Raw genomic sequence first — 26239 nt, 5'->3', positions numbered from 1 at the left:
CTTTATAAATTTGGGCCTCAGTGTTTATATTAGTTTTCATTTCTGATACATTAATTTTGGGAAAATTTTTAAATGTACTGAGATATTTACTGTATTTAATATAATATGTTACGTAATGTAAGTATTTATATTTTATAGTTGTCCAATGAAGACATCATTCATTGATTCATTATAATCTGTGTATTATTATGTTGCCTTTGTATTGGTGTTTGGGCTTTATGCATACTCTTATTACACTTTTATTACACTTCCTGTTAATTCAAATTTTGGTGTTATGTAAGCATTATTTTTAACCAGTGGCACGTTGATGTAAAGTATAATAGTGTAATACTTTAATCATTTAGTAAGTTATGTGAATTCGATTATTAAAATATACAGAAATGCCCATCCTTAGTATGAACCTGTATTGACTCTGTATCACCCTCTCCACTCTCTTCTCTCTTTGTCGCCAGCACGCTGTCTCAGTGCTGCCACGCCGTTGTTGCCATGCTGTACCCCTTTGCTTGGCAGCACACCTACATCCCGGTGCTGCCCCCCTCCATGATCGACATCGTCTGCACCCCCACCCCCTTCATCGTGGGCCTGCTGTCCAGCTCCCTGCCCCAGCTCAAAGAGCTACCCATCGAAGAGGTGAGTGAGCGAGGCTGGGGATCAGGGCTTTCCACTGCTGTCATACCACCAAACGGGCTGTCCTCTTAACTTGGAAACAAATTGACCCAGTTCTCATAAAGCAACACTGAAAACATCTATTGATAATAAGAGACACTTTTACCTGCTTTGAATATATTCTGGTTCTTTGCTTGTTTGTAAAACTTTTTTAATTTTAGATATGCAGCCATTTCAATTACAATATACAAATAAAGATGCTTTCTGGTACCTAATAACTTCCTGTGTTCTCTGCCAATTTCTGTCTGATTTGTCTAGCTGCAGTCAAACCCTGTGACCTGCAGCACAGGAAGTAACAGGATACAAGGAACATTTTTGGGGTCTGTAACTTCAAAAATCTGTTATGCTAAATTAAAGTACAAATATTTGTAACAAACTGTTTTCATCACAGGGTCCCTGAGTGGCTCACCTGGTAGAAGCGTAGCCGCGCGCTGCGCAGGGTGAGTCATACAGCGCAGGTTCGCACTAGCTGTGCGAAGTAAGCCAGTCTTTGCTGGGGACTCCGAAGGGAGTGTCGCATTGGCTGTGGCTTTCCCATGGGTTAGGGAGGCAAAACCGGACTGTTTATCTTCATCGTGCTGCAGCGAACCCTGCTGGCCAGGCACCCAGTGTGCTCAGAGCAGACACCTGCAGGGCTGGCCTTTGTCCTCCAGAGGTCAGTAGCTCTCTGACATCAGCTCGAGTTCCTGGGTGAAAAAGGAAGCAGTCTTGGGTGTAGGATCAGAGGACGCCCTGCTGAACCTTTGAGTCTCCTGAGCCAGATGAAGGGAAAAGCAATTGGGCATTCCAAAAAGAAAATCAAGTTTAAAATAATAAATGGACACTCCTTTCTTAGGCTCATGAGGGGGGCTTGTCACAAAATTATCAGGATTCGTTCTCAAGTGTGTTATTGTTGAAAAGGGCCAAATGTCAGCAGAAAAAATACAGGATCACCAGACCCAGTCATTTTGTGTGGAGGACAACCTACAAATCCCACTAAACTGTTACAAACATGATCATGTTGGTTTTTACAAAGCAATATGGGAAGTGTTTTAGTGTAAGCTAAGGAAAGAATTACTAAGTAGAAACAATGAAATGCAAACACAGTGGATCCTAAGAATTCTAAAGGTTAAATATAGAAGCAGAACGGATGAAAGCGATCTGTATAAAAAAATATCTGTGATGAAAGAGTGTGGATATGGAGGTACAATGACGTAACTCTGGCCTGACTGATGTGTGGGCTTTTCCTTCTTCAAACAGTGGTCCGTAGTGTATTCAAACAAGGCAGGAAAGAGCTCAGGTAGTTCACTGCCAGGAAATTACATCACACCCTTCTATGCTCTTCTTTCCAGGTCCTGGTGGTTGACCTTTGTAACAATCGGTTCCTGAGACAGGTAGGCAGGATTTCTCATATTACCTTCTTCTGTCTGGTTCTTCGTAGACCAGACAGCATACTTTTAATTAACGCAGTCGGCTCAGAGTAGAGGCAATCTAGAATGAGACCTTTTCCGGAGACGGACTGACTGGCCGAGTGATAATTGTATTTCTAAGGTGCCTTCACGACACATCGGGCAGAAACCCCTGTCTGATGAACACAAATGATTGAGGGTATGAGAATTCAGGTCATGGTGATCTACTTTTCTAGAAGGCTAATTCTTAGGAACCACGTTGTCTGGTTGTGACCTGCTTTTATTTTTTACAAAACTACCATGATAATTTGGAGTTTTCCAATGCATTTACTGTAATTCTTGAAGGAATCCAACAGTTCTGAATGCCATGCCTCAGTGCCGCCAGCTGTAAGTGATACATCGGTCACGTATGGATGGTTCTCCCTGCTGTCCTACAAAACACAATGGTCCAGCAGTGTGGAGTAGTGGTTAGGGCTCTGGACTCGTGACCGGAGGGTCGTGGGTTCAATCCCAGGTGGGGGACATTGCTGCTGTACCCTTGAGCAAGGTACTTTACCTAGATTGCTCCAGTAAAAACCCAGCTGTATGAATGGGTAATTGTATGTAAAAATAATGTGATATCTTGTAGCAATTGTAAGTCGCCCTGGATAAGGGCGTCTGCTAAGAAATAAATAATAATAAATGTAACATTGAAATATTATATTGCTGTGCTATGTATGTTAAAATCAATTAATATTTGATTAATAATGATCAAAAAATGTGAATGGTCGTGGAAATGTTTTTTTGTTGTTGTTTATTTGGATTGAACATGTGCAGAGTATGTTAGAGATTTCAATAAAGATACACTCCCTTAACCACACATTGTTGTAAAATACCATTACAACTATTAAACACTTAATAATGCTGATTTTAGTAATACTAAAAGAAACTGAAATGACAAACATTTTACAGTGTCTTCAATGTCTTAGTACTCCTAAATGGTTTTCAAATACCTCATGCAATTTTAGTAACATTTGGGTAAATAATGTATATTGTGATGGTGGATATTGTGTCACCAAGAAATTTCAATTGATAAAAGTAACTTAATCTTTCCATCTAACACAGACTGCAGACACAGTTAGATTTATGGAAAAAATAACCTTTTATTCTGTATTTAAAAAGCATGTTACTGTATGACAGACATATTTTAGAGTATTTGTGTTTTACATTAAAAAATGTAAGCTGGTTTAAATGTGCAGGTGGCTACAGTGCACTGTACGTTTTCGCTTGTGTTGGGAAATGATTCCTCCTGCATTAGTGTTAGTATTTTAAATTTGTTAACAGAAAATACTTTTTTAATGTAACGCAAAAAGAGACAAAACTAGTTTAACATTATATTAGATCGCTGTATTTTTTTAAAATTGGTATTATGCTGCTGTTTTTTAGTGATTATGCTTGTTATCCGTCTCCTGCAGAAACTGCCTTTTACCACACAACTTTATAAAGCGTAATCTTCATATTATTTATAGGCCTATACTTGGGGCTAGCAGAAAGATGCCAGGAAAGGAAGAGGCTTCAGTTTGCGACCCTGCTGGTAAACGGATGTATTTCAGTTAAAATCCTTGAAATTCCAGTTTCTAGCCTCGTAGCGCCCTCCAGTGTTCAAAACACAGTGCAAATCGCACATCGCAGCAACCTGATTGTGCTGCAAATTCTGCCGGAGGATTTTGCGTCATAGCGGTCATAACATGCGGTTCCCACTGTAGTGTCTTGAACACAATCAACACATGTGCTTTTCTCACCCAACCTGAATATCTTCTGCTCCATTTAGATGGACGACGAGGACTCAATCTTGCCCCATAAACTGCAAGCAGCCCTAGAACACGTACTAGAGAAGAGGAAGGAGCTAGCGTGCGAGAAAGGAGAGCCTTCCTTGAATGGTGAGCGTATTTGTCTTTAGTCTGGTAGCTACTGTATGTTTTTTTTTTTTTTACTTATCAGTCCTTAAATACACTTTGATATGCTTTCAGTGTGATCTCTTGTACACCACAGATCCAGAGGTGCATAACTAACTGAAAGTAAAGCATACAGACCGAGCTTTCTTTAGCTTAGTATGGTACTCTTTCCTTCCCTTGTACAGACTCGAGCTCTTTGAGTGTGGTGGTATCGGAGGCCATTGTGCGCTTCTTTGTGGAGATGGTAGGGCACTACTCACTGTTCCTGGGCCCGGGGGAGCGTGAAGACGAGGGGGCTGTGTTCCACCGCGATGCCTTCCGCAAGGCCATCTCCTCCAAAAGCCTGCGCCGCTTCTTGGAGGTCTTCATGGAGACGCAGATGTTCGCTGGCTTCATCCACGACCAGGATCTGCGACGGCAGGGACTCCGGGGTAGGTCCAGCCTTCAGCGCTATACCTTTCACCGTACATACTGCATCTCCTTACCAGGGGTAGCACCCAATAGCCGACTAGTAAAATAGCAAAGTAATTGTGAAGTGTGCACTTTCAGATGGACGGAAATGCAAATCATGAACATGTAAATGACAATGAATATGTAATAGTTCTTGAACAGTTCTAAGCAGTGTTAAAATGTAGTACACAAAGAACAAAGTGTTATGAAACAATACGTTCACAAACAGAGCACCAGACATGACCAAATAAATGATTTATTAACATATTTACCTTTCAAGAAAATGTTTACAGAGGAACTAAGGAGGGGTTACCGCCAATAAGACCTGTTTTTGTGCCAATGGTTGTTGATGTGAAAAATAAACGTTCTGCAGACATTGACAGTCAAGATCATTTTAAGTGTTAAAACAGTAAAACATTTGAACCTACTTCCACTACAAATAATCTGTTCCAAGCATAACTCCAGTTCCCCTACAGTGAACTTAAGGACATCCCAAAAAAAAAAATATTCTCCATTTGTCAGAGAACAATGAAAAACACACACAAATATTGATGTATTAACAACCTCTATTAATAAACAACTCTGATGATCACTACATGATTTCTACCAATTGGTCAGAAGTGTGCAAATATGTAAAAGCCCACATGTAAAGGACAGTTGGTTGTTGTGCAGAATTATGAAAGTCTACTTGAAAATGTGTTTATTATTGATGTTTACATGACCTGCAGTGAATTACCGAGTTCTGTGATCATAAACTACAAGTGCAATGTATTTGCTTGTAATTTAGCAGCCCAATTGTTTTTTTTTTTTCTTTTGTATAGGCCAAGATGCATCTGTGTGTACTGTCCATGTGTATGTCAGTATAATTTTACAAATCCACCATGCAGACACTCTCAACAAGAGATATACTGTAAAGCCAGAAGAATGTATTGGCTTACATGTATGTGTTAGAGTATCTCTTTTAAATGCATGAGGTTAAAGCAGAGTGATCTGCTGTACTAAGAGGAGCTTGCATTCGCTTTTACAGGTCTGTTTGAATTACGAGCCCAGGATTACCTGGACTCCCTTCGAGGCAGCGAGCAGAGTGGTGTCAATAAATTCCTCAAAGGGTTAGGTAATAATGAATTCCCATCTACATTGTGTATCCAGTTGTGTGGCACATGATACTCCCATTGCATAGCAGCTGGAGCCATTCCAGAATTTTATTAAGCGCTCATTTTAATTACACACATCTGAGATTATTACATAGACAGTAAAACAAAACCTGGAATATTTTATTCAATCTATATATTATTTCTAAACTGCTGAATTCCATATGAATTAAGAGGGAATGCTTCACCTAGTAAGGAATTGTAATTGTGTGTTTGGATAAGGTTTTTGGTTCAGTTAAGCCTAAAATCTCTGAGCTGGTTGTTTAAAAGGAGATGGGCATGGCTTACAGACTGACAGTCAGGTTCTGAGTAGAGTGCTCATGTAAGCCAGGGATTCCCACACTTTCTTGGCTCAAGGCCCCACAATGTTGTTATCCCTTACAATCACTCCTATTAATGACATTAGCGTGTGCATCACACTCTTGCATGTTCAAGTAGTGATGGACCCCCATGAAAAACGCAAAATTTCAGCAAAAGTACAATACAGTGACATACAGTAAACTGGTAAAGCCATGTGCACCAAGTATTTAACAGAGAAGATATTCTGATTTATTATTTTTTTTTCTTATTCCAGGTAACAAAATGAAGTTCCTTTCCAAAAAATGAGTTTAAAGAATCAACGATAACCAACATTACCAAGAAGAATTAAACCTCCCATACTCAGAGGAAAAGCTTTTTGTTTATTTCCTGGATAGAATCAAATAAATGAAAATAATCACATGATAGAATATAGCTTCACTTGAGACTGGATTCTATTCAGGGACTAAAACTTTAAAATACTGAGCAGTGAAAAGCTGTCTGGGTTGTGAGTGACTCCTATAACTGCTGAGCAAAACTTAAACCAGAGCGGGCAAGAGTTCTGCACTGGGAGCCTGAGGATCCTGGTTTATAACTTACCTGGTGTCCGTGCAGAGTCCTCCCGTGGTTTGAGGGTCAGACACTGAGTGCTGTTCCTGTGACGCAGTACTGAGTTTAACTGAATGCTACAGGAGTGTCTGTTCAGCTGGGGGTTGTGATGCCATTACATTTCAAGAACATTTCACTTAGTCTCCAGACCTGCCTACATTCCCCAACAGGAGACTTGATTTAAAGCTAGAACTCCACAAGCTGGAACAGAATACAAACTTATCCTAAAGACAGTGACTTGTGAACCAAAAGGAAACAGTTCTTTCTAACCAAAAGGGTATCTTCCAGAATGACTGCTCCTTAAGTGGCTAATAAATGGGATTCTGTTAAAACAGGAGGCTTGTAATTCTTGTTTTGATGTTGGCAGCATATATGTTTTGTATAATAGTTAGCATTTTTCTGTGTTTTTTTTTTTTTTTTACTGTTTGTAAGGGTTAAGTGCATATTTTGATAGGTCGACCACTTTAAAGCACTACAGGCCTGTACCACTACACAGGAAGGGGGGAGTCTGTTTTAGAATGAACTATAAAAACAAGGAAGGACACAGTTGTGGAACATTTATTGTTTTGTTTGGAATGTGGATTTTGTCAAGACTGATCTGTGGAATATTTCAGAATATTGAAGGATGTAACATTTGGACTACTGGCATGTGATTTTGAAAGCCTGGGAGAAGATTTAGGAACTGTGAATCATTCCATTTCAGAACATTTTATGAAGGGTGAATAAACTGGACAATTCCATTTTGGAATGGCATCTCCAAAGAACTATTTTAGTTTTGTTAAACCAAGTGCAAAGTAGAGATTTTTATTAAAACACCACTAGATTTGCATTTGAAGCAAAAAAAAAAAAAAAATCTGTATTAAATAAGCTTTTTTGTTTTGTTTTTAAAGAAAATAGCAATTGACCATACAAAATGTGTTTCCTGAGTTTTATTACTATTCCTGTGTAAACTTCAATAAGAATGTATTTGCTTCTTTTTAATATTTAAAATTGTGTTATTTCAGCTGCACATAGACTTATGCTCCTGTGACAAGTTTACTTTGTTCCTCCAATGGCTAAATGTAAAGAACACCAGTTAGAGACAGTTAGTGAAGGGTTAGCTTTAAAACAAGGATAGTGCGTATGACATAATCTACTTAGAAAAGCATTTGACAAAGTACCGCATGAAAGGCTATATCTAAAGATTAAATCAGTAGGAATAAATGGTAAAGTAGCAACATGGATTCATAACTGGTTACAAGATAGAAAGCAGAGAGTTATAATTAGAGGCCAGACATCAAACTGGAGTAATGTAACAAGTGGGGTACCACAGGGATCAGTATTGGGACCATTGTTATTCCTAATCTATATAAATGACCTGGACCAAGACATAATCAGTAAGATATGCAAATTTGTAGACGACACAAAACTGAGCGGTAGCCAACTCCCAATCAATAACTTTAATAATACAAAGAGATTTAGACAAGATTCAAGCTAGGGCTGACACATGGCATATGAAATTTAATGTGAATAAATGCAAAGTCCTGCACATAGGGCACAAAAACATTACAGGCAAGTACAACATGAATAGTAACGAAATAGAGGAAGCTATGTACGAAAAGGACTTGGGGGGGGGGGGGGGGGGGGTAATAGTGGATGAAACTTAAGCCAACTAGACAGTGCGGATAACCTATAAAAAAGCAAACCGAATATTAGATTCCCTTTCACATCCAAAATGTAACCATTACCGTATAGGTATTTACCTCCTAAAGACCCGAAACCTGAATATTGATATACCAAAGCTGCTCAACGAGCCTGTGATGTCCTGATTGGAGAGCCTGGTTCAGATAAGTAGTTGTTGCTTCTAACTGTATAATTGTTTCGCAAATTATTGTGCTTTACACTTAATTTATGTGATATTTCATAAACGCTGTAATAGTTTTTCTAATTCCGTGTATATTGCTTGTTATGTCCTGCCGCTCCATCCCAGGGATCCAGCATCTGATTTTGTTCTCTCCCCCCAGGCTGTATAGCTCCAGCTGGAGTTATTTTATTTCTCGTTTTGTCTTTCAGCTAATATGCGAGACAGTTTATATTTTTTATGTAATTGTTATATTACTGTGTTTTGTTGAAAGATTTTTCTCTTGTGTGTTTTTCTGTTTTTTCCAGAGACTACGCAGGCCTGTCTGCAACATGGTGCTACAGCACACGTGCAGCAAGAGGGCTCAGATACTAGCTTTGGTTGTGGTTGCTTGAAATCTCTTCCACAGTTATTATTATTATTTGTTTATTTAGCAGACGCCTTTATCCAAGGCGACTTACAGAGACTAGGGTGTGTGAACTATGCATCAGCTGCAGAGTCACTTACAACTACGTCTCACCCAAAAGACGGAGCACAAGGAGGTTAAGTGACTTGCTCAGGGTCATACAATGAGTCAGTGGCTGAGGTGGGATTTGAACCCGGGTTCTTTAACCACTGGACCACACAGCCTCCTCCAGTATCTTGTTGCTGTTTTAGGAGCAAGGAGCAAAGGTCTGGGTCAGATAGTGGTGTGAAAGTTGGGAATGGGGGGGGGGGGGGGGAGGAGAGAGCTGGTCTGGAGAGTAGCTTCTGAATGTCCACGACTTTGGAGGAGGAGAAGGCAAAATCATCAGGTTTAAAGGAGGATTATTGGGGAGGGGGTGGAAGTTTGAGGAGGGAGAAGAAGGTGGAGAAAAGTCAGCGGTTGTTACTGGAGGACAGGATGAGAGATTGATAATAGGAGTGTTTGACAGAGGTGAGGGCTGTGGAGAACCAGGAGAGGAGGGAGCGGCAGTAGCCTAAATCAGAGGCTAGCTTGGATCTCCTCTCTCTCCACTCAGCAGTGTGCAGCTCATTACAGGATAAGCGGAGTGTAGAGGATAGCCAGGGTTGGGGAGGGGAGGAGCAAGCAGGGCGTGAGACGATAGGACAGAAGTAGTCAAGAGTTGTGTTGAAAGAAGAAGAAAGTGTCATGGTGGCCGAGTCTGCTGAATGAGTCAATAGGGGGAAGAAGGGAGAGAGCAGAGGAAGTAAAGGTGGTTGAGGAAAGGGAGCAGAGATTGTGGTGAAAAGAGAGAGGGGGGTTAGAAATGAATGGGCGAGAGGGTAGAAGTGAAAAGGAGACGAAGTGGTCCAAGAAGGAGATGAAAGTGATAGTAGGGGAAGGAGGAGAGTAGTTTCTGAAGAAAATCAGGTCCAGTTGACAGCCAGCTTTGTGAGTAGGAGGCAAGGGGGAGAGTTGGAGAGAGAAAGAATCAAGGAGAGGGAGGAAGCCAGAAGAATGAGTTGAGTTGGAGAGATGAATGTTAAAATCGGCTAACAAAATGATAGGAATAGAAGTGGTAAGAGAGGAGGCATTCGAGCTTGTCAAGAAAGTGAGCAGGGGGCGATAGAGAACAATAAGAAGCAGATGAAACTCAAAAGTGCTGACAGAGAGGGAGGAGAGAGCAGAGGGGATCGAGAAATTCCAGGGTGGAGAAAGTAGGTATCCAGATCCCCCATCTCGTCCTGAGGAGCGGGGAGAGTGAGTGTTTCTATAAAGTCAAGAGAGAGATGAGAGGCATAGGCAGAGATTAAGAGATGAAGAGAAAAGGACGAACTAAATTCAGGATAATGGGGTTTTAAAGCTGTCCTAACTGCACATCAGCTTCTTTTATTAGAAGCTGGAAGCAGTATTTTTAGACGAATGAACTACTGCACTACAATTCCAATATCTTCATGAATTTCTACAATTTGGAACACTTACATTAACACTAAGCTTATTGTGCTGTTAAAACAGGTTATTTTGTATGGGATGTTCATTGTGTTTTATAGTTGTAGAGAGAACAGGAAAATATGCTCAAGCTAAAACCCAGCAGAGGGAGATACAACACATACAGCTGTTTAAAGTTGTATTGTTTTATTTTATTTCTTTAAATAGCTACTTTAAAAATGGTAATGGAATTTATACTGGTTTTAATAGCTGTATAATAAAAAGACGTTATACTGCAGTATGTCGATAACCGTGGTATATTTTTTGACAGTTCTCATACTGTCAAAATTGAACACTGACATCCCTAGATTTAAGAGTAGAGGGAAAACTGCAAAGGGTCTCATTTTTGATCGGGTAGAATGCACAGGAGGTTAAACTATGGCATACTTCAATGTAAAATTGAATAAGATTGTGGGACACTATAACATTGAATGTAAGTTTTTATTAAATTTGTATAATCAAGAAAAAAAAGGTGGAGCAAAAGCTATTGAAATGAGTGCAATACTTCTGTTTGTAATGTAAAGATGAAGCTCTTCAGGACCAACAAAGAAAAAAAATGGGAGGCCAAGCTGTCCACTAGGTGGCACTAAAATGAAATAAAACTGAAAGTTTAACATTTCACTCTTGTGTTCAGTTCACAAATTGTTAATATACTGTAGAGAACTCATCTGTTAAAATGCAGTGTTGCACAAACACGTTCATTTACACTGGAATATAATTCCTTATTGCATTCTTCCACACACTAACAAACTTGCAAGCAAATACAGCTTTGTGATTTAAATTAAATCTAATCAAATATTTTTTATTTCTGCTGTTTTTTATTTTTTATTTTCTTTCACCGAAAATAATTATTTCATCACAATAATTCATAATTGTAGGTCAAACGTTAAGCCTACTTTAGTAGAGCTTTTAAAATATTGAAACACTTCGTAATAGAAGACCATTTACAATTGTATTTAGTATTTCTAAAATTAGCACTATTGCCTGTTAAAATGGTTATCGATAATACATGTGTTTTTTTTTTTTGGTAACCCTATTGTTTTTTTGTGTGCAAAGGGCTTTGTGCTCACTAGAAATTAATACATTGCTGGCTTTCCAGTCGCTATAGGCAAGCAAGTTCAGCTGTTGTGCATGGAAAAAGAAACAAAAAGCAGTGATATTCTGTCTTTACCTAATGGTATTTTATACTGGTATTTATTATCCATTTACAGGAAACAACCAACTAAAAATAAAAAGTAATATAATATATACAGACTTCAAAAACAGCAAAACTGTTTTATATCCAAGAATCAGTATCCAACAGCGTACTCATCAATCACCATAAATACTTCATGAAGAACAAAAGTTTTATAAACTGAAAACTCACTACAACGTGTCTACCATGTTAACTGCGTGTGTAAACAAAAGGTTTTAAAGACTAAGAAATAAATGCAGATCTGTCAACTTATTTGCCGGAACTGTACTGTTTTTGGACACTTCTCCCGGACAACTCCCGGGACAGTTTTTCTCCTGAATTTTGCACAAAACTCTTCTGTTAAACCCCTTTATGTCAGCAAATATTTAATTTCTGCAAAAGTCATGTACGGTCTGTGGTTACTGCAATCCCCGCATGTACGTACTAGCAGGGAGACCTGTGGCAGGCATGATGCAGTCAGTAGTTGACCATCTACGATTTCTGTGCGTGCGATAAGCCCTCCTGGTGTGGTAAAAAACACAAAAATAGAGATTCAAATTTCTTGGAACGCAACATATTCACATAATCATAAGGATAGTTGGAAAAATAAATGCATTCTGTAAACTATGCAGGACTGATTTTAACGGTGGGATATGGGAGCACGAGTGATGAGATTACAAAAACACAAAAAGCCAGTCACAAGCCAGCGTTTCCACAGGAAACATTTTGTGACTAGTTCAGCAAATCTGCAGTAGACATGTTCCCAGACTCGCACATTGCAAAGTATTGTAACGTTGGGTGGAAAACGGGAGCCAGACGACCACAGCAAGAGCTCGTTTGCCAAACAGCAGACTTTATTCAGCAACGGTCAACACACAAGACAGCCCACAGCACAAATGGAACGAGGGACAAACACAACACGATTGGACACCAGTCACAAGCACACTGGGGCCACAACTCGACCACGCTATTACAATTTCAGCATCAACATTGCTTTAGAAATTCAGTTTGATTGATGTCTTTATATACAGCAATAGTGTGTTCATTTAAAATAGAAGATAATTGACAATGAAATGTTACTGACAGTGATATTAGTGATCAGCCACATATATGCAGTGTAATAAATAACGTTGCAATACCACGTTGTGTATTTTGGTTTTTTCAAATTAATTTCGGTTTTTTTTTTCTTGTTATAAAGTAGGTGTCATAGCTCATCCTTTGATGACAAGCTCAATGTTAAAGTACAAAAAACAGCCTTTAGGTTTGTTGTGTGATGAAAGCAACAACGCCAGGTGGACCTGTGTGCTCTACAGGCTGCTTCCAAATCAGCCCCCTACACCTACAGCACAATAAGAACCTCAGAGGCCAAGACAGCGTTGGATTGTGAGGCATGTCATGGCTGTTTTTCTGTTGGATATTATTCCTTTTAAAAGCAATTAGAAGGAAGTAATGAAGTGGAATACCAGTATGCCTTTGTCTTATGTAGGTATTCACTTCAATTTAGGCCACTAGATTTCAGTTTCCAAAAGCTCAGGTATGAAAATGTAAGAAAGATTAAAAAACATAAGCTACAATGTAAAAAAAAAAAAAAAAAAAACCTTAAAAAGAAAAAATCAAAATTAAGCAATTAAAGCTGTGAAATTTGACTTGAGTAGCCTCCACAAACAATACATCTGCAGTATCGCGACTATTCACCAACGTTGTTGCTGCAACCTCTGAAGGCTTACAAGTTTAAAAAGTTTGAAGGGCTGGTTGGTACTGTTTATCCCAAAGCCCTTGTCATATATCAGTAATAGTTGCTTAAGTACAAATCAAGTAAATCAACAACATAAACCATTCCACTCAAGTAGCCTACTATTTTGGAATTAAGGTTGCAGCCTTGTACTGTAGTAAAGTATGAACGGGCCCATCAGATTTAACTATTCAGAAGACTGTAGCGGGCAGAATTGAATCTGAATCTTGCGTGACGTGTGTCTGTTTTCAGTTTCATTTTAAGCTCCAAATGTGTGTGTGTGTTTTTTTTTTTTTAACTAACTAATTAATGGCAACAAGCTCGTGTCATGGAATGCGTTATATAGAATTAAACTGTTTTGTAATGCAGTGTGTCTCAAGCAGTTCCTCTCTTTATCTCTTCCACTGGTCTCCTGTTCTGGGGGGGGTTCCTGTGATGTATTTTCCTCTGTCGAGAACCGAATCTGTTTTCCTTTCCCGCCCGATCCCTCCCCTTGCCCGGTCCTTAGCCACCCCCGCGCTGCATGACGTAGACCCTGCCTCTCTCTCTCGTTCGCATAGACTTCATTTCATACCAGTCCCAATTCCTGGAATTCCAGCGTTCCTTGCTGGGGACCGAAAAGTACAATATTCCTTCCAAAATCGACCCCTAAAATCCACCGGTGCTGCACTCCCCTCCCTTGCCAATGATCCTCAGCGCCATGTTCTTTAAAACTTCCAACAGGTGAGTTTCCTTGAAGTTATATTTTGATTAATTTGTATTTTTCTGTTTATTTGTTATTTGTGCATTTGTTTGTTAATTTGTTTTATTTGTAATGAAGCACACTGAATTTAAAAACGTATGTGTTATTACTGTCTGTCGTTCCCCATCTCCCTGAATTTTTAACAATCACAATTTTTATTTTTATTTTTTATTTTTTTTACATTTTCCATCCTGGAGGTCGACTTCCTATATTTCAGTGGGAACAAAAAACACGCCACCAGTAGTCTAAGAAAAGTTAATAATAATAATAATAATAATAATAATGTTACAACAATTAATGTTTTAATGTCTGTTTGTTTATTGTTTTTACTTTAAAGCCAGCTGTGACATCTTACAAGATTTGGAAACTGAAAAGAAAGAAAATACCTCATGACAAAATAAAGGCATCACCTGGCTTTTTTTTTTTTTTTTAAATCGCTAAAGTATAATTAAACGGTTCTTCAGAAGGTGAGTAACACAGATTATGTTTGTGGTTTTGCTTTTTTGACCAATATTGGTCGTTCTATTTGACTAGACAGCATAGTTTTTTTTAACTTGAAATATACAACGGCATTATCATTATCATAACTATTATTATTATTGTTTATATATATATATATATATATATATATATATATATATATATATATATATATATAATCTGATAAAATGCAGATGTGTGTGCAGTGTGATTTCATGTTTTTATTAGCCTATAGTAAACAGAAAGTGTCAGAGTGCTTTGTAAAAACAAAAATCTTGACAAAAAGAGATTTAAAATATTGATGCGTTTTCTATTCATGTGACATACAGCAATTACTAATATCAATTCGGTCTCTATTCTATTTGCTACCAAGTCGTTAGTTGAAGTGTAAACCAACATGCTGTACTTCTCGTCTATGTAAAATCAAATAGCATGACTGCATTTCTCAAGCAACCTTTTCTTCGTACCCAGTAAGTAGTTTTTGTTCTCTTCTATGTATTTTTTATAGGACACTATTTTACCTGTTGCTATTCACCTGTCTGTGTCTAATACGTGAAATATAGAACTAAACTATTTGTAATAATAATAATAATAATAATAATAATAATAATAATAATAATAATACCCCATTATTCATTATAATAACGTAATTATTTATTGATCACATATTCCCTTGAAACACAAATATAAACCTGCAGAGGGTGCTTATCCCTGATAACTGGTATACAGTAATGTAGGCGACCAGGACCAATGTGAAGTCTGCAATTGTTCCAACGGGAACATTCCTTATTACTAATCATTTGAAATCATTTAGAGAACTTGGGGTAGAAACCTACACTAAGAATGGCCCACTGAACCCTTCAGCCCTTGAAAGCTAATGTTTATATATAACAGTTAATCTATTAAACAGTATTAGCTTTTCAATTCAGCCATCACATTTGAGACTGTACCTCCTAAAGTATCAATAATGTGTGCAATCCGAGATGGAGGCATCTGCCAACCGAGCTCTTGCTGTCAGCTCCTCTGTCGGGCAAGTGACAGCACTGATTTTCAACAGGGAGATGGAGCTTTTATATATGAGGGCAGTGCTTTTCAGTGTTTTTCTTTGTGATTTTGGTTTAACATCCCCCCCCCCCCCTCATCAAAAACATTACTAATAGACTATGGAAATATATAAATCTGTTTTTACCCGAATGGGGTGTGTAAACAGTCTTATCAGTTGATTTTATGGATAATTGACCCACACACCCATTGTATCACTGCAAGACAGAAAACCACTACAAGTCTTAAGAGCATGGCAATGTTATTATAGCCTCCAAAACACAAATCAATGTCTAACATGGGAATGTCCAAGGGCTGCCCAGCAGATGGCTCTTCAGCCTTACAGGGCTCTTTTGGTTTAGAGGTAAAAGCTGGACAGTCTAACTTTTGGTAGTAACAAGTCAAAATACATAAATGCATTTTTTTTGTTTATTTAGTTTTTTGGCTCAGCTCTATTAAAAAAAATAAAAAAATAAAAGGCCATATCTTGTGTACGAGGAGATAAGATCCAAGACTAAGTCCTCCAAAATAACTTGTTGTGTCCTCTAGTTACAGTTATTAACTAGAGCAAGGGTCTTTCCTTGTTTTAAGATCCTGGTTTTTAATAAGAAAAATCATGTAAGAGCCTTCAATAAGTTACTATGCTGTCAGTGGACTCTTTAAAACATTAGTTTTCAGTATCGATTTATCACAGGATTTTGAATCCCATTGAAAATGAATGTCAGAGAGATTCTCCTTGTCACGTTATTATTATTATTATTATTATTATTATTATTATTATTATTGTTATATTTCTTAGCAGATGCCCTTATCCAGGGCAACTTACAATTGTTACAAGATATCACATTATTTTTACATACAATTACATTATTTTTTTACACATTATTTTTACATACAATTACCCATTTATACAGTTGGGTTTTTACTGGAGCAATCTAGGTAAAGTACCTTGCTCAAGGGTACAGCAGCAGTGTCCCCCATCTGGGATTGAACCCACAACCCTCCGGTCAAGAGTCCAGAGCACTAACCACTACTCCACACTGCTGCCCATACTGTAATTATGGATAATCTGTGCTGTAATAATAATGTTTATTACTGACATTAAAAAAAGTATGTGAGGACACTAATACTGTTATAGACACAGTTGGAACACATGTTATCCTTTGGAATAACTGAAATGTTTGTGAATCTGGTATTTAGTTTCATGAAGAATTACTTATTTATAGGGGGAAGAGTTGAGGCAGTACTGTATAGATTAGTTTAAAATCAGTGTATCATGCTTTTAATTTTCAGACAGCTTTCTTTCTGGTATTGTCTAAAAATATCTTCTAGAGTTTTGATTTGTTGAGGCATCTCAACCGCTCGGATGAAATTACAAGACAAAGTAGCAATCACACTGTGTGATGTACTGTACATCTATTTCAACAAAATACAGTAAATTGAATAAGTAGTTTTCTTCTGTGTTCTTTCAGTGTTATCAATTAACACTTCAGAAACACATACAGTAAATTGTGCCACATATTTCTTTTATTTTCTAGGTGAATTCATGCCCTCTGGTTCTTCCCTGTGAGTTGAGTTTGTAGGAGTGACTTGGGGGTAACCTCAATTGAAACCCTCCCCTTATATCTCTTTAATTGACTGAAGATATTCAGTAAGGGCTAAACAATGAAAATGTGTTGAACGGTATTCAGTAATCTATAATATCTTTGAGTGATGGTTCAGTACATATACTTTGGGCACTATGTTGAAAAATTGCAAAATTAAAGGTATTTGTTTCCAAAATAAACTAATCTATAGCTATTATACACACAACAGTGCTACATTTAAAAATAATCAAAGTAGCTTAATAAGTTCAATGACAAACTTTTCAACTAGAAATCTTTTTTCAATGTCTTTATTTCTCAATATAAATCTCAGCATATTTGTTTAGCTGCTGCTTCTTGCTGCTTTGTAGCAAGTTTCATACTGTATGTCTTATTCCTCCCGTGTGTTTGCAGGCCAGAAGCCAGTGGTGAGGATTCTTAAAATATATTGTGCACCAGAGGATCATGAATGTGTTGTTATATATTAAAATAATCATAGCAGTACAGTAACATTATCACTAGCAGTGTCACCTTATGGTTATACTAAGTTGGAAAAGGAAATTTTTAGTATTAATAACAATGATCTAAGCAGAAACAACAACAGACATAATGGAGAACATGTGTAATAGGATATTAGGTGGGTGGGAAAGCAAAACTCATGAGAATGTAGATAATATAAAGTATCCCATTCTGCTGGATTAAAGTCTCTTTTTTCTCTTTTTTGTATTGTGTGGGGAACACAACATTAAATTAAGTGCAGAAAGAGAGAAAAGAGCAACTGGAGAGTTCAGGGCTTTTTTTTTTTATATACAGGGAATGTCCGGCTGTGTGGTTGCTTATTGACTGAAAGGCAATGTGTCACCTTTTATTATTTTTAAATGTCCTATTGTAAAGCACTTTGTGATGGTGGTCCACAATGAAAGGCGCTATATAAAAATAAAGATATTATTATTATTATTATTATTATTATTATTATTATTATTATAATATTGCTGCAGGTGGAATGAGGCTGGGATTGGAGTGCGTATAGACAGATTGTTTTAGGACTCTTGACAGCTTGAGGGGAAATATATAACTGCCTCTCTAGTCATATCACTCAGTATTTCCTTTTCCCTCCCTAACTACAGTACAATACAACACCAGCGCAATTTTCTGTAAGTCTCAATGTTCATAGTTACGTCACACTTGAGGCTGTATGGTCCAGCGGTTAAAGAAAAGGGCTTGTAACCAGGAGGTCCCTGGTTCAAATCCCACCTCAGCCACTGACTCATTGTGTGACCCTGAGCAAGTCACTTAAGCTTCTTGTGCTCCCGTCTTTCGGGTGAGACATAATTGTAAGTGACTCTGCAGATGATGCATTGTTCACACACCCTAGTCTCTGTAAGTCGCCTTGGATAAAGGTGTCTGCTTAATAAACAAATAATAATAATAATTTACCACACACTTGGCCCTATTTTGAAGCCAGTGCCAAGGATAGGATTAAAATAGTCTGAGAGGAGATAAAGTCCAGGCCTTCATGATTGAAAGTTGATTTATTCATACACAGAATTAGGAGTGATCGAATCTAGAAATTTAGTTCGGCCCATTTCATTTCTCATTTTTAAAGAAAGCTGTGGGTCAAAAAAGGCTTCATTGACACGCATCCTTTGCTTGGTTTTTACTGTTTCTTCTTTGCACATTCATCCATTGGAAATTCCTCTGAGTGTGATCTCCCAACCTAACACAGATCTCCTTTCTAAGTGTCTCTGATTGGCAGATGGTCAAAGCCACGGCAAAGTTTTCTGTTTTCTTGTGGGCTGCGTTACAAATACCAGTGGCTACAGCAACTGATGCACTGTGTGAACTGTAACTATGTTTCAGATGTGCGTTTTTTGCAAGATTCTGGTTGAATCAGCTATCCACACCTACACTAAACTATGGGAAACTATGAGAGGTGGCACTTTAGCAAGTGTTTTCGTCTGGCTAGTAGTGTCAGTAAACAGATTCAGAAATGCACACTTCCCAGTCTGCACCCAGTCTTACCCCTGCCCTAGCTTGTTTCCAGGGTGTGACGTGGTTGTGTTCAGGCAGTTGTTGGGGTGCAATTCAGCCACTGTGTGGGTTCTTTATTTGAGAACCAACTGGGCTGTAGTTTGCTTAACCACAATGACTGGAAACACCTGCTAGGAGATTAGTGAGATGAGGTACATCTGGTTTGAGTCATTTCATTTAAGTCTCTTAAAAGGAAACTGCTTTTAAAAAGGGACAGTGCAATACAATGTATTACTGTTTTTAAATCATCAGAGAGTTACACAGTTGAGTTTAAATATGAATGTTCTTGTACAATTGTGCACTCACTGCAGTAATTGATCTTTGCATCTTGTTCAGCATTTTGATTGGTTTGTCTGTCCCAGCATTCTTGTTAGATCTTCTCAAGGTGTACACAGGGATGTGAACAGGTTTATGAACATGCAAGACAAGCCCCTAGATCAGAGGTGGCCGAGCCGCATGTGGCTCCTGGGCAGTTCATGTGTGGCTCTCGGTGAAATGCTGGGTGACTCACACTTTGTGGCTAGACTGAACTGAAGAAAGAATAATAACCAAAGAAAAACGAGAGAAAGTACAAATAAACACAACCAGTTTATTATTTTTGTTCTCTGTATTCATTCATGTTAATCACTCTTTCTTCTCTCCCGTTCTCTCTCTTCTTTGAGCCTGCACGTTCACTGCAAGGACATTTCATCACTTGATGACTTTCAACACCGCTCGCTGGCGAATGCGTATTTTGATCACATCGACTGAAAGCCGGATGCGCAGTTGAAAGTGAATTTCATAATTTTGAATTAAGTGCTCCTTCGTGGAGATAATGGCATTGAGCAAACCCTCCATGAGTAGTACATGGAAGTATTCTTTCACCTGTGTCTCATCTTCAACAAATCGCTTACACACTGTATTCTGTACAAGACGAGCAAACGTCATTATGAAACAAATGTTTATCTGAATATCCTGCTGGATCAGACTTAAAGAGAAAAAAGCTAGCTTTTTTAAAAGCATGCCTCAGCAGTCAGCAGATGCTCCTTTCGGTGTTCAATAAAGAATCTGATTTAACGACTCAAGCAAGTCTTGTATGGCATGGAATATCGCTCCTGGCAATGACCTTATTCAGATGAATGAATCTTTTCATAAAATTGGAGTGTTGGCACTAGACTAGAGAATGCATGTTGAAATGTTATATTGCAGGTCTAAAATTAATATTAAAATTAATATTCTGTTTACATATCTTGCGTCTCGTCATGAGCAGGTACTCTAATCCCTTTCAAAATACAATGTCATACAATGTCAGCTTTGTCATCCACAAAAGCTCTCAAAAGTATTTAATACACACAGTAGTCACAGTAGTTTTTTTGTTTAAACCCAGCATTCATATCTTCAAGGGATGAGCTTGTTCTTATGTGGGTCAGTTAACGTATTTTGCTTTGTAATAACTGAATATATTTTAAAGTGCGTAATATATACAGTATAAACAGAAATAATGGAAAACACCATACAATATAAATTACACAAACTGTAAGCCTCTGCAATGTTCTCTCTTGTTCTTGTGTATTTTGCTGCCATCAAGAGATAACAACTACTGCACAAAGTAAGTGCAAGATTCCATTATAATGTTCGAGAGAATTAAAAAAAACCAAAAAAAACATTTTAAACAATGTTAGTATTTAAAATATCTTGCTCGCAAACATTTCATGTTTTATAGAATGTGTCTTGCGGCTCGCGGCCATATGAAAATTTTGGTATGTGGCTTGTAGGGTCAGGAAGATCGGCCACCCCTGTCCTAGATAGAAACGGATGTATATTATTATTATTATTATTTGTTTATGTAGCAGGCGCCTTTATCCAAGGCGACTTACAGAGACTAGGGTGTGTGAACTGTGCATCAGCTGCAGAGTCACTTACAACTACGTCTCACCCAAAAGACGGAGCACAAGGAGCTTAAGTGACTTGCTCAGGGTCACACAATGAGTCAGTGGCTGAGGTGGACTTTGAACCGGGGACCTCCTGGTTACAAGCTCTTTTCTTTAACCACTGGACCACACAGCCTCCTGAGTATAGAACTCAGCTGCCCCTATAAGTGGGTATAGACCACATGCTTTGAATTAGTCCACATTTGGTATGCAGCTTATTTATTTGATCATCTCAATCATATCCCATTACAGGTATTGTCCAGTAAATATTAACAGTGTAACTGCCACTGTAATAACCTCTGGCAATATCAGTGATACAGACCACACATTTGGTTTACAACTATATTTTATAATTCTCTTGATCATAATGTCCAGTAAAAAATCATTAATGATTTGTAACTTTTTTCCACTTTACAATCCCTTCTCATTTTTTCACTTCCATTAATTAGAAATGCCCCTTAAATTATTCCCACTGGGATGCTTTGTTTTTGTTCACAAAAACACCCCATTCTGATTCCCTTTGGTAGTTCAGCACTGCTGGCTATCCCCAGTTACGTTCAGATCGAGTGTATTCAACGAAAGAATCAGATTACCTTGGAAAATCTGATGTAAGTGGCTGCAGAAACACTGATCTTTTACCTGACAAATCATTTAAAAAAAACCATAAATCACTGTGGCAAAGAGGCTGAGAGCATACAGGTGCAGGATTGATGCAGTGCGTTAATGAAGCAGACAGACATGTTTATAATCCAGTTTGTAAAAGGTTTGATTGTTGTTTTTATATCCAGGTCTGGTAACCAAACAATAGTCCCCCGGCAGTACACAACAATGTGTACTGCACGGAGTAAATAACAACAGGTTTGCAGTACCAAATAATAAACATGAATATCCGCCCCACAATATACTAACGCAGTCACCAGTCCTGGGTGCGTGCAGTAGTGCTCATGGTGAGTGATACAGGTTTATCAGTGACAGTAGTGCAGTGCTGTTCTGGGTTTTGTGCTGGCCCTTGGCGACAGCTCCAGAAAATGTTAGCCGTCTAATAATCACAAACAAGACAATTATAGACAAACAAACAAAACACTCAACCTTTCAGGTTTCAAAACACAAACCAAAATGAAGGAGCAGATTGCGTCTCTCCGTCCCCTTTTATGCCGTCACACATGACCCCTTGGTAAACGAGTGCAACCGCCCCTCCAATCTGCGACTGCCATGTCGTTTCCCTTCCGGGTCAATGCATTAATGCAATGGAGTTCCGCCCCCTTTCTAGCTGGCCGACTTCCCTTGAACCCTGGGAAAGAACTGTCAGTTCTTGCTGTGTATATCACTAGATTTTGTTGACCAATATATTTAAACCATAGTATGCTGTAAATATTGGATCATTGTTGTTCTTTAGCTATGTTTGGCCTCTTTAGATTTATGTTTCGTATCTGATCTATTTCATAAACCTGGTCTTCGTGAGTAAGCCTTATCATCTAGAGTTCAAAGCTGCTGTTTTAGCTTTTGCTGTCTTGAAGTAACACAATTAAAAAAACCATCACCAAAAATTAGACATGGCTGCTTCATATTTAAGCATGCAATTGCATTAAGTGAGCCAGAAACCCACAATCGGATGGATTAAATGTAGCAGTGGAGAGCGGTATTGCATATTGAAGGAACTTCAACTCCCATGATCCCGGTGGTCAATTGTCAGGTGACCTTTCCGCGGGAACTCAGGGAGTTTAACAGACGAAAGCAAAAAGACCTGGGGAGAGACAAAAGGTGCTGGGTGGTGTTTCCAGCATCAAAGGTGAAAGTGCAGTTAAACGCAAAGGTGCTATGGTAATCACAAGGACTGTGAGAGGGCGCTAAAGGAGCATTCACACCTGTTTCTGTGTGGACCACACGGGGTGCAATCTTCCCGGTACCACGTGAGATACTACTTGGAATACTTACCTGTTCAACTGAAAAAGGATTACAAACTTCATTACCCGACAATCCTTGTGGATTATAAAAGTAAATGAACACGTGACACTTACCTGGCGAGACTTTCTGATCCAAGACCGGATCTACACTTGCCAGCAGCAGCTAAACGGAACCTGGACTGATCTGCAATTACTAAAGCAATACGTTTCCCCTTGCAACAAGGAAAGCTCGTGCAAGCAATAGAGAGAGTTGAAGAAGTGAGATTAGCGGGCAGGTTTTCTTTTGTTTATTTTCATAAACGTTTTTGTTGTTCTGTGTGAGCTTTAACTAAAATAATAAAACCGCCTCTTCTCAACCTCATATTCTGCCTCAGTGTGTCACCTCTCATACTGCCAGTTGGCTACCACATTAAATACGGAACAAACCGTTCACAATATATAGTCACAAAGCTGTACTCACTCACGTTCGTTTGCCCCTTTAAAAACACTGACCCAACACAGTATTGAAATTTCAGCGCGTAAGCACACTTTTATTATTTTACAGTAACAAAAAAAAAAAGATCTCCTTGTTGGAGTGCTAACTAAACATTTTTGAAGATTCCCTTACTAAACACTGGACGGCTAAGCCGTTTACCAGTCCAAAAAACAATTTTTTAAACACACACAAAACACTGTTAGACACACAAAAGGTTTTACACAGTACCTTTTTTTTGTTTAATTCACGAACACATGGCTTCACACAGCCTGGCACACAGCTCTGGCTGTAGTGTTTCCCACCCTTTGAAGCAGGGCTTCATTATACTAATGGGAGCCAGGTGTACCTCCTCCTGGGTCACTCCTATGGCATTCTGGGAGATGTAGTCCTTTATCCCCTCCTGGACTACATGTTCTTCTCCTCCTCCCCCTACTCTGCCACCCTCTTTCTTTCTCTCTCTCTCTCTCTCTCTAGCTCTCTCTCTCTCTCTCTCTCTCTCTCTCTCTCTCTATATATATATATATATATATATATATATATATATATATATATATATATGTGTATGTAATGACACCTCCTCCCCCTACTCTGCCACCCTCTCTCTCTCTCTCTCTCTCTCTCTCTCTCTCTCTCTCTCTCTCTCTCTCTCTCTCTCTCTCTCTCTCTCTCTCTCTCTCTCTCTCTCTCTCTCTCTCTCTCTCTCTCTCTCTCTCTCTCTCTCTCTCTCTCTATATATATATATATATATATATATATATATATATATATATATATATATATATGTATGTAATGACACTGAATGTTATCAGATCTTCAACCAAAACCTAATATTAGATAAAAGGGACCCTGAGTGAACTAATAACACAAAAATTTGATACATATTTCATTTATTTATTAAAGAAAGTTATGCAACACCCAATGCCCCTGTGTGAAAAAGTAATCACCCCCTTAGACTCAATAACTGGTTACGCCACCTTTAGCAGCAATAACTGCAACCAAACACTTCCTGTAGTTATTGATTAGTCTCTCACAGCACAGTGGAGGAATTTTGGCCCACTCCTCCATGCAATTCCCTATACTAGTGATTCATGCAATATTTCTACAGTAAATACAGTACCGGTGTTCAAACTGTAAACAACTTCTCAGTCTAACTTCCGTTTCTGTCTCTCCCTTTTGATACAGTATCTGAACTGAAGAAAAGCTATGCTGGCACTTTATAACAGACACCTTATTCAGCATTCGTTTTATAACTAAATAAATATTAGGCCTATTGCGTGGTTATCTTTCCTAAAGTATTTCCTTTTTTGCTGCAAGAGGAGCTGCGGCTTTCTCTGGGAGACGAGACACTTCAGCTTCGCTTCAGCCCCGCTCCGGCAGCTGAACCTGGGGCGAGCTCATTCCCTCGTCCCCTCTCCCAAACCGCTCTCCTTCTCGCACTTGGTTTGCTTGTCTTTCGCTTCAGACTGAAGTCCTGACTGCCGTTTAGCCAGGCTATTTATAGTTTAAAAACCACAATCCACAAATTTTTTATTTATTTTTTGTAAATAATATGGTCACTATATGTGCATTATAGAGAGGGAGTTATTTTATTTTGTATTTCAGTCAGATGTGTCCCGTGGCGCCCCCCACCCCCTCCCCCGTTTATAAAGCTCATATTGTGTGTCCCCCGAAACCTGCGTTACAGCGAGGGAGCACTGTATATGTATATTAAAGACACATCAAATGTTAACACAGGAGTTTGATGTTTTTGCTGTTGGATGGTTTCCTTAAAACAAATTACAAATATAAGAAGTAGCACAGCCTTTAGCCACACTGTTGTTCGAGTCACTACAGAGGAAAAGGTTCGTTATTAACAATTGTTGCTGACTAACTCTCACCTAGGGTTTGTCAAAATTCCGTACATCTTATTATGGGTGCAGATGTCACCCTGTACATAGAACATGGGGTGTAAGTCTGACGTTAAAAAAAACAACAACACATTTTTATGTTTAAAAGTAGAGTACAAGCTTCATTTTTTTCAAGTTAATACATTGTGTGCACGGTGTCTCTTATTGTATAATTTGTATACTGCATGAGATGACATCTCTCATGCAGTAAGAGACCCCACACATGACATATTACCTGATACGCTAAAGAGGTTTTGTTGAGTATTATAGCTTCCTAAAAAATATATGATGATAAGTTGTTTTTTTAATGAATAAAATACAGTTTGTTTACACAAAGAGAAGCCAACAGAAGTCTTTAACAATTGAATGAATATCAAATTGTATTTTTCACAGTCCTGAAACAAATTTCCAATGTGAATAGGGCCCGATAAGCAGTATTTGTCATGAACGGCCTTGATATGTTTCTAGGCTTTTTACTGGTAGTCTAATTGCAGGCCCCCTTGCTGTCTCCCCCAAGACTCCGAGTCTGCTCCCCTCCGCCCCCGAACCCCAGACTGTCCCCCCCAGCGGCACCACGTCGGCAGACTGGGTCCCAGCGAACTCCCCTGGGGGGAGCAGCGAGGCACTGAGCGAGCCACTCGACAAGCCCCTAGAGAACGATGCAGAGGGTGTCTGGAGCCCCGACATTGAGCAGAGCTTCCATGAGGCGCTCGCCATCTACCCACCCTGCGGACGACGCAAGATCATCCTTTCTGACGAGGGCAAGATGTACGGTAGGTATCAGTTCAACACTAGAACCACTAGACTGTTGCATGGTGGACTCAAAATCTATAGTGGTACTGTTATTGTAGCACACTGTCTGGTACTATAATATGTAGATACTTTTAAATATATTATTCATTGATATTTGTACTTAATATGTTACATTTGTGCATTACCATAATATTTTCCTAGCAAATTTAAATTAAAAATAGTTCAAATATAGTGCCATTGCACACAATGGATTACCAATGGTCATTAGTTCATACTATTCA

General features: G+C 38.6%; 2 protein-coding genes and 1 long non-coding RNA gene across 6 annotated transcripts in view; all 3 read left to right on the top strand.

Annotated features, from left to right (window-relative positions):
- The window catches only part of LOC117414676 (DENN domain-containing protein 2A-like), a 61033-nt gene extending 54206 nt beyond the window's left edge, over positions 1-6827 (top strand). For all 3 annotated transcript variants that reach the window (XM_059026924.1, XM_059026925.1, XM_034024441.3), the window contains exons 15-20: positions 453-630; positions 1998-2039; positions 3865-3973; positions 4174-4419; positions 5466-5552; positions 6164-6827. In XM_059026924.1, coding sequence (XP_058882907.1) covers positions 453-630; positions 1998-2039; positions 3865-3973; positions 4174-4419; positions 5466-5552; positions 6164-6195 — 694 coding nt within the window. In that variant the 3' untranslated portion in view covers positions 6196-6827. The remainder of the gene's footprint in view (positions 1-452; positions 631-1997; positions 2040-3864; positions 3974-4173; positions 4420-5465; positions 5553-6163) is intronic.
- Positions 6828-13623: 6796 nt separating this feature from the next.
- Positions 13624-25851, top strand: LOC131737506 (uncharacterized). Of its 2 annotated transcripts, none has more exons than XR_009329153.1 (3): positions 13624-13876; positions 14233-14362; positions 25723-25851. It is a non-coding gene; the product is annotated as an uncharacterized LOC131737506 (long non-coding RNA). The 2 variants fall into 2 exon arrangements; XR_009329152.1 differs by having other exon boundaries at positions 25700-25831.
- Positions 25851-26239, top strand: part of LOC117414886 (transcriptional enhancer factor TEF-3-like) — a 32380-nt gene continuing 31991 nt past the window's right edge. Inside the window, exon 1 of the mRNA XM_059026923.1 lies at positions 25851-25978. Coding sequence (XP_058882906.1) covers positions 25972-25978 — 7 coding nt within the window. The 5' untranslated portion in view covers positions 25851-25971. The remainder of the gene's footprint in view (positions 25979-26239) is intronic.

The sequence above is a fragment of the Acipenser ruthenus genome, chromosome 7 (assembly GCF_902713425.1).
Source record: "Acipenser ruthenus chromosome 7, fAciRut3.2 maternal haplotype, whole genome shotgun sequence".
Lineage (NCBI taxonomy): Eukaryota > Metazoa > Chordata > Actinopteri > Acipenseriformes > Acipenseridae > Acipenser > Acipenser ruthenus.
This window is presented reverse-complemented; position numbering and strand designations above follow the sequence as displayed.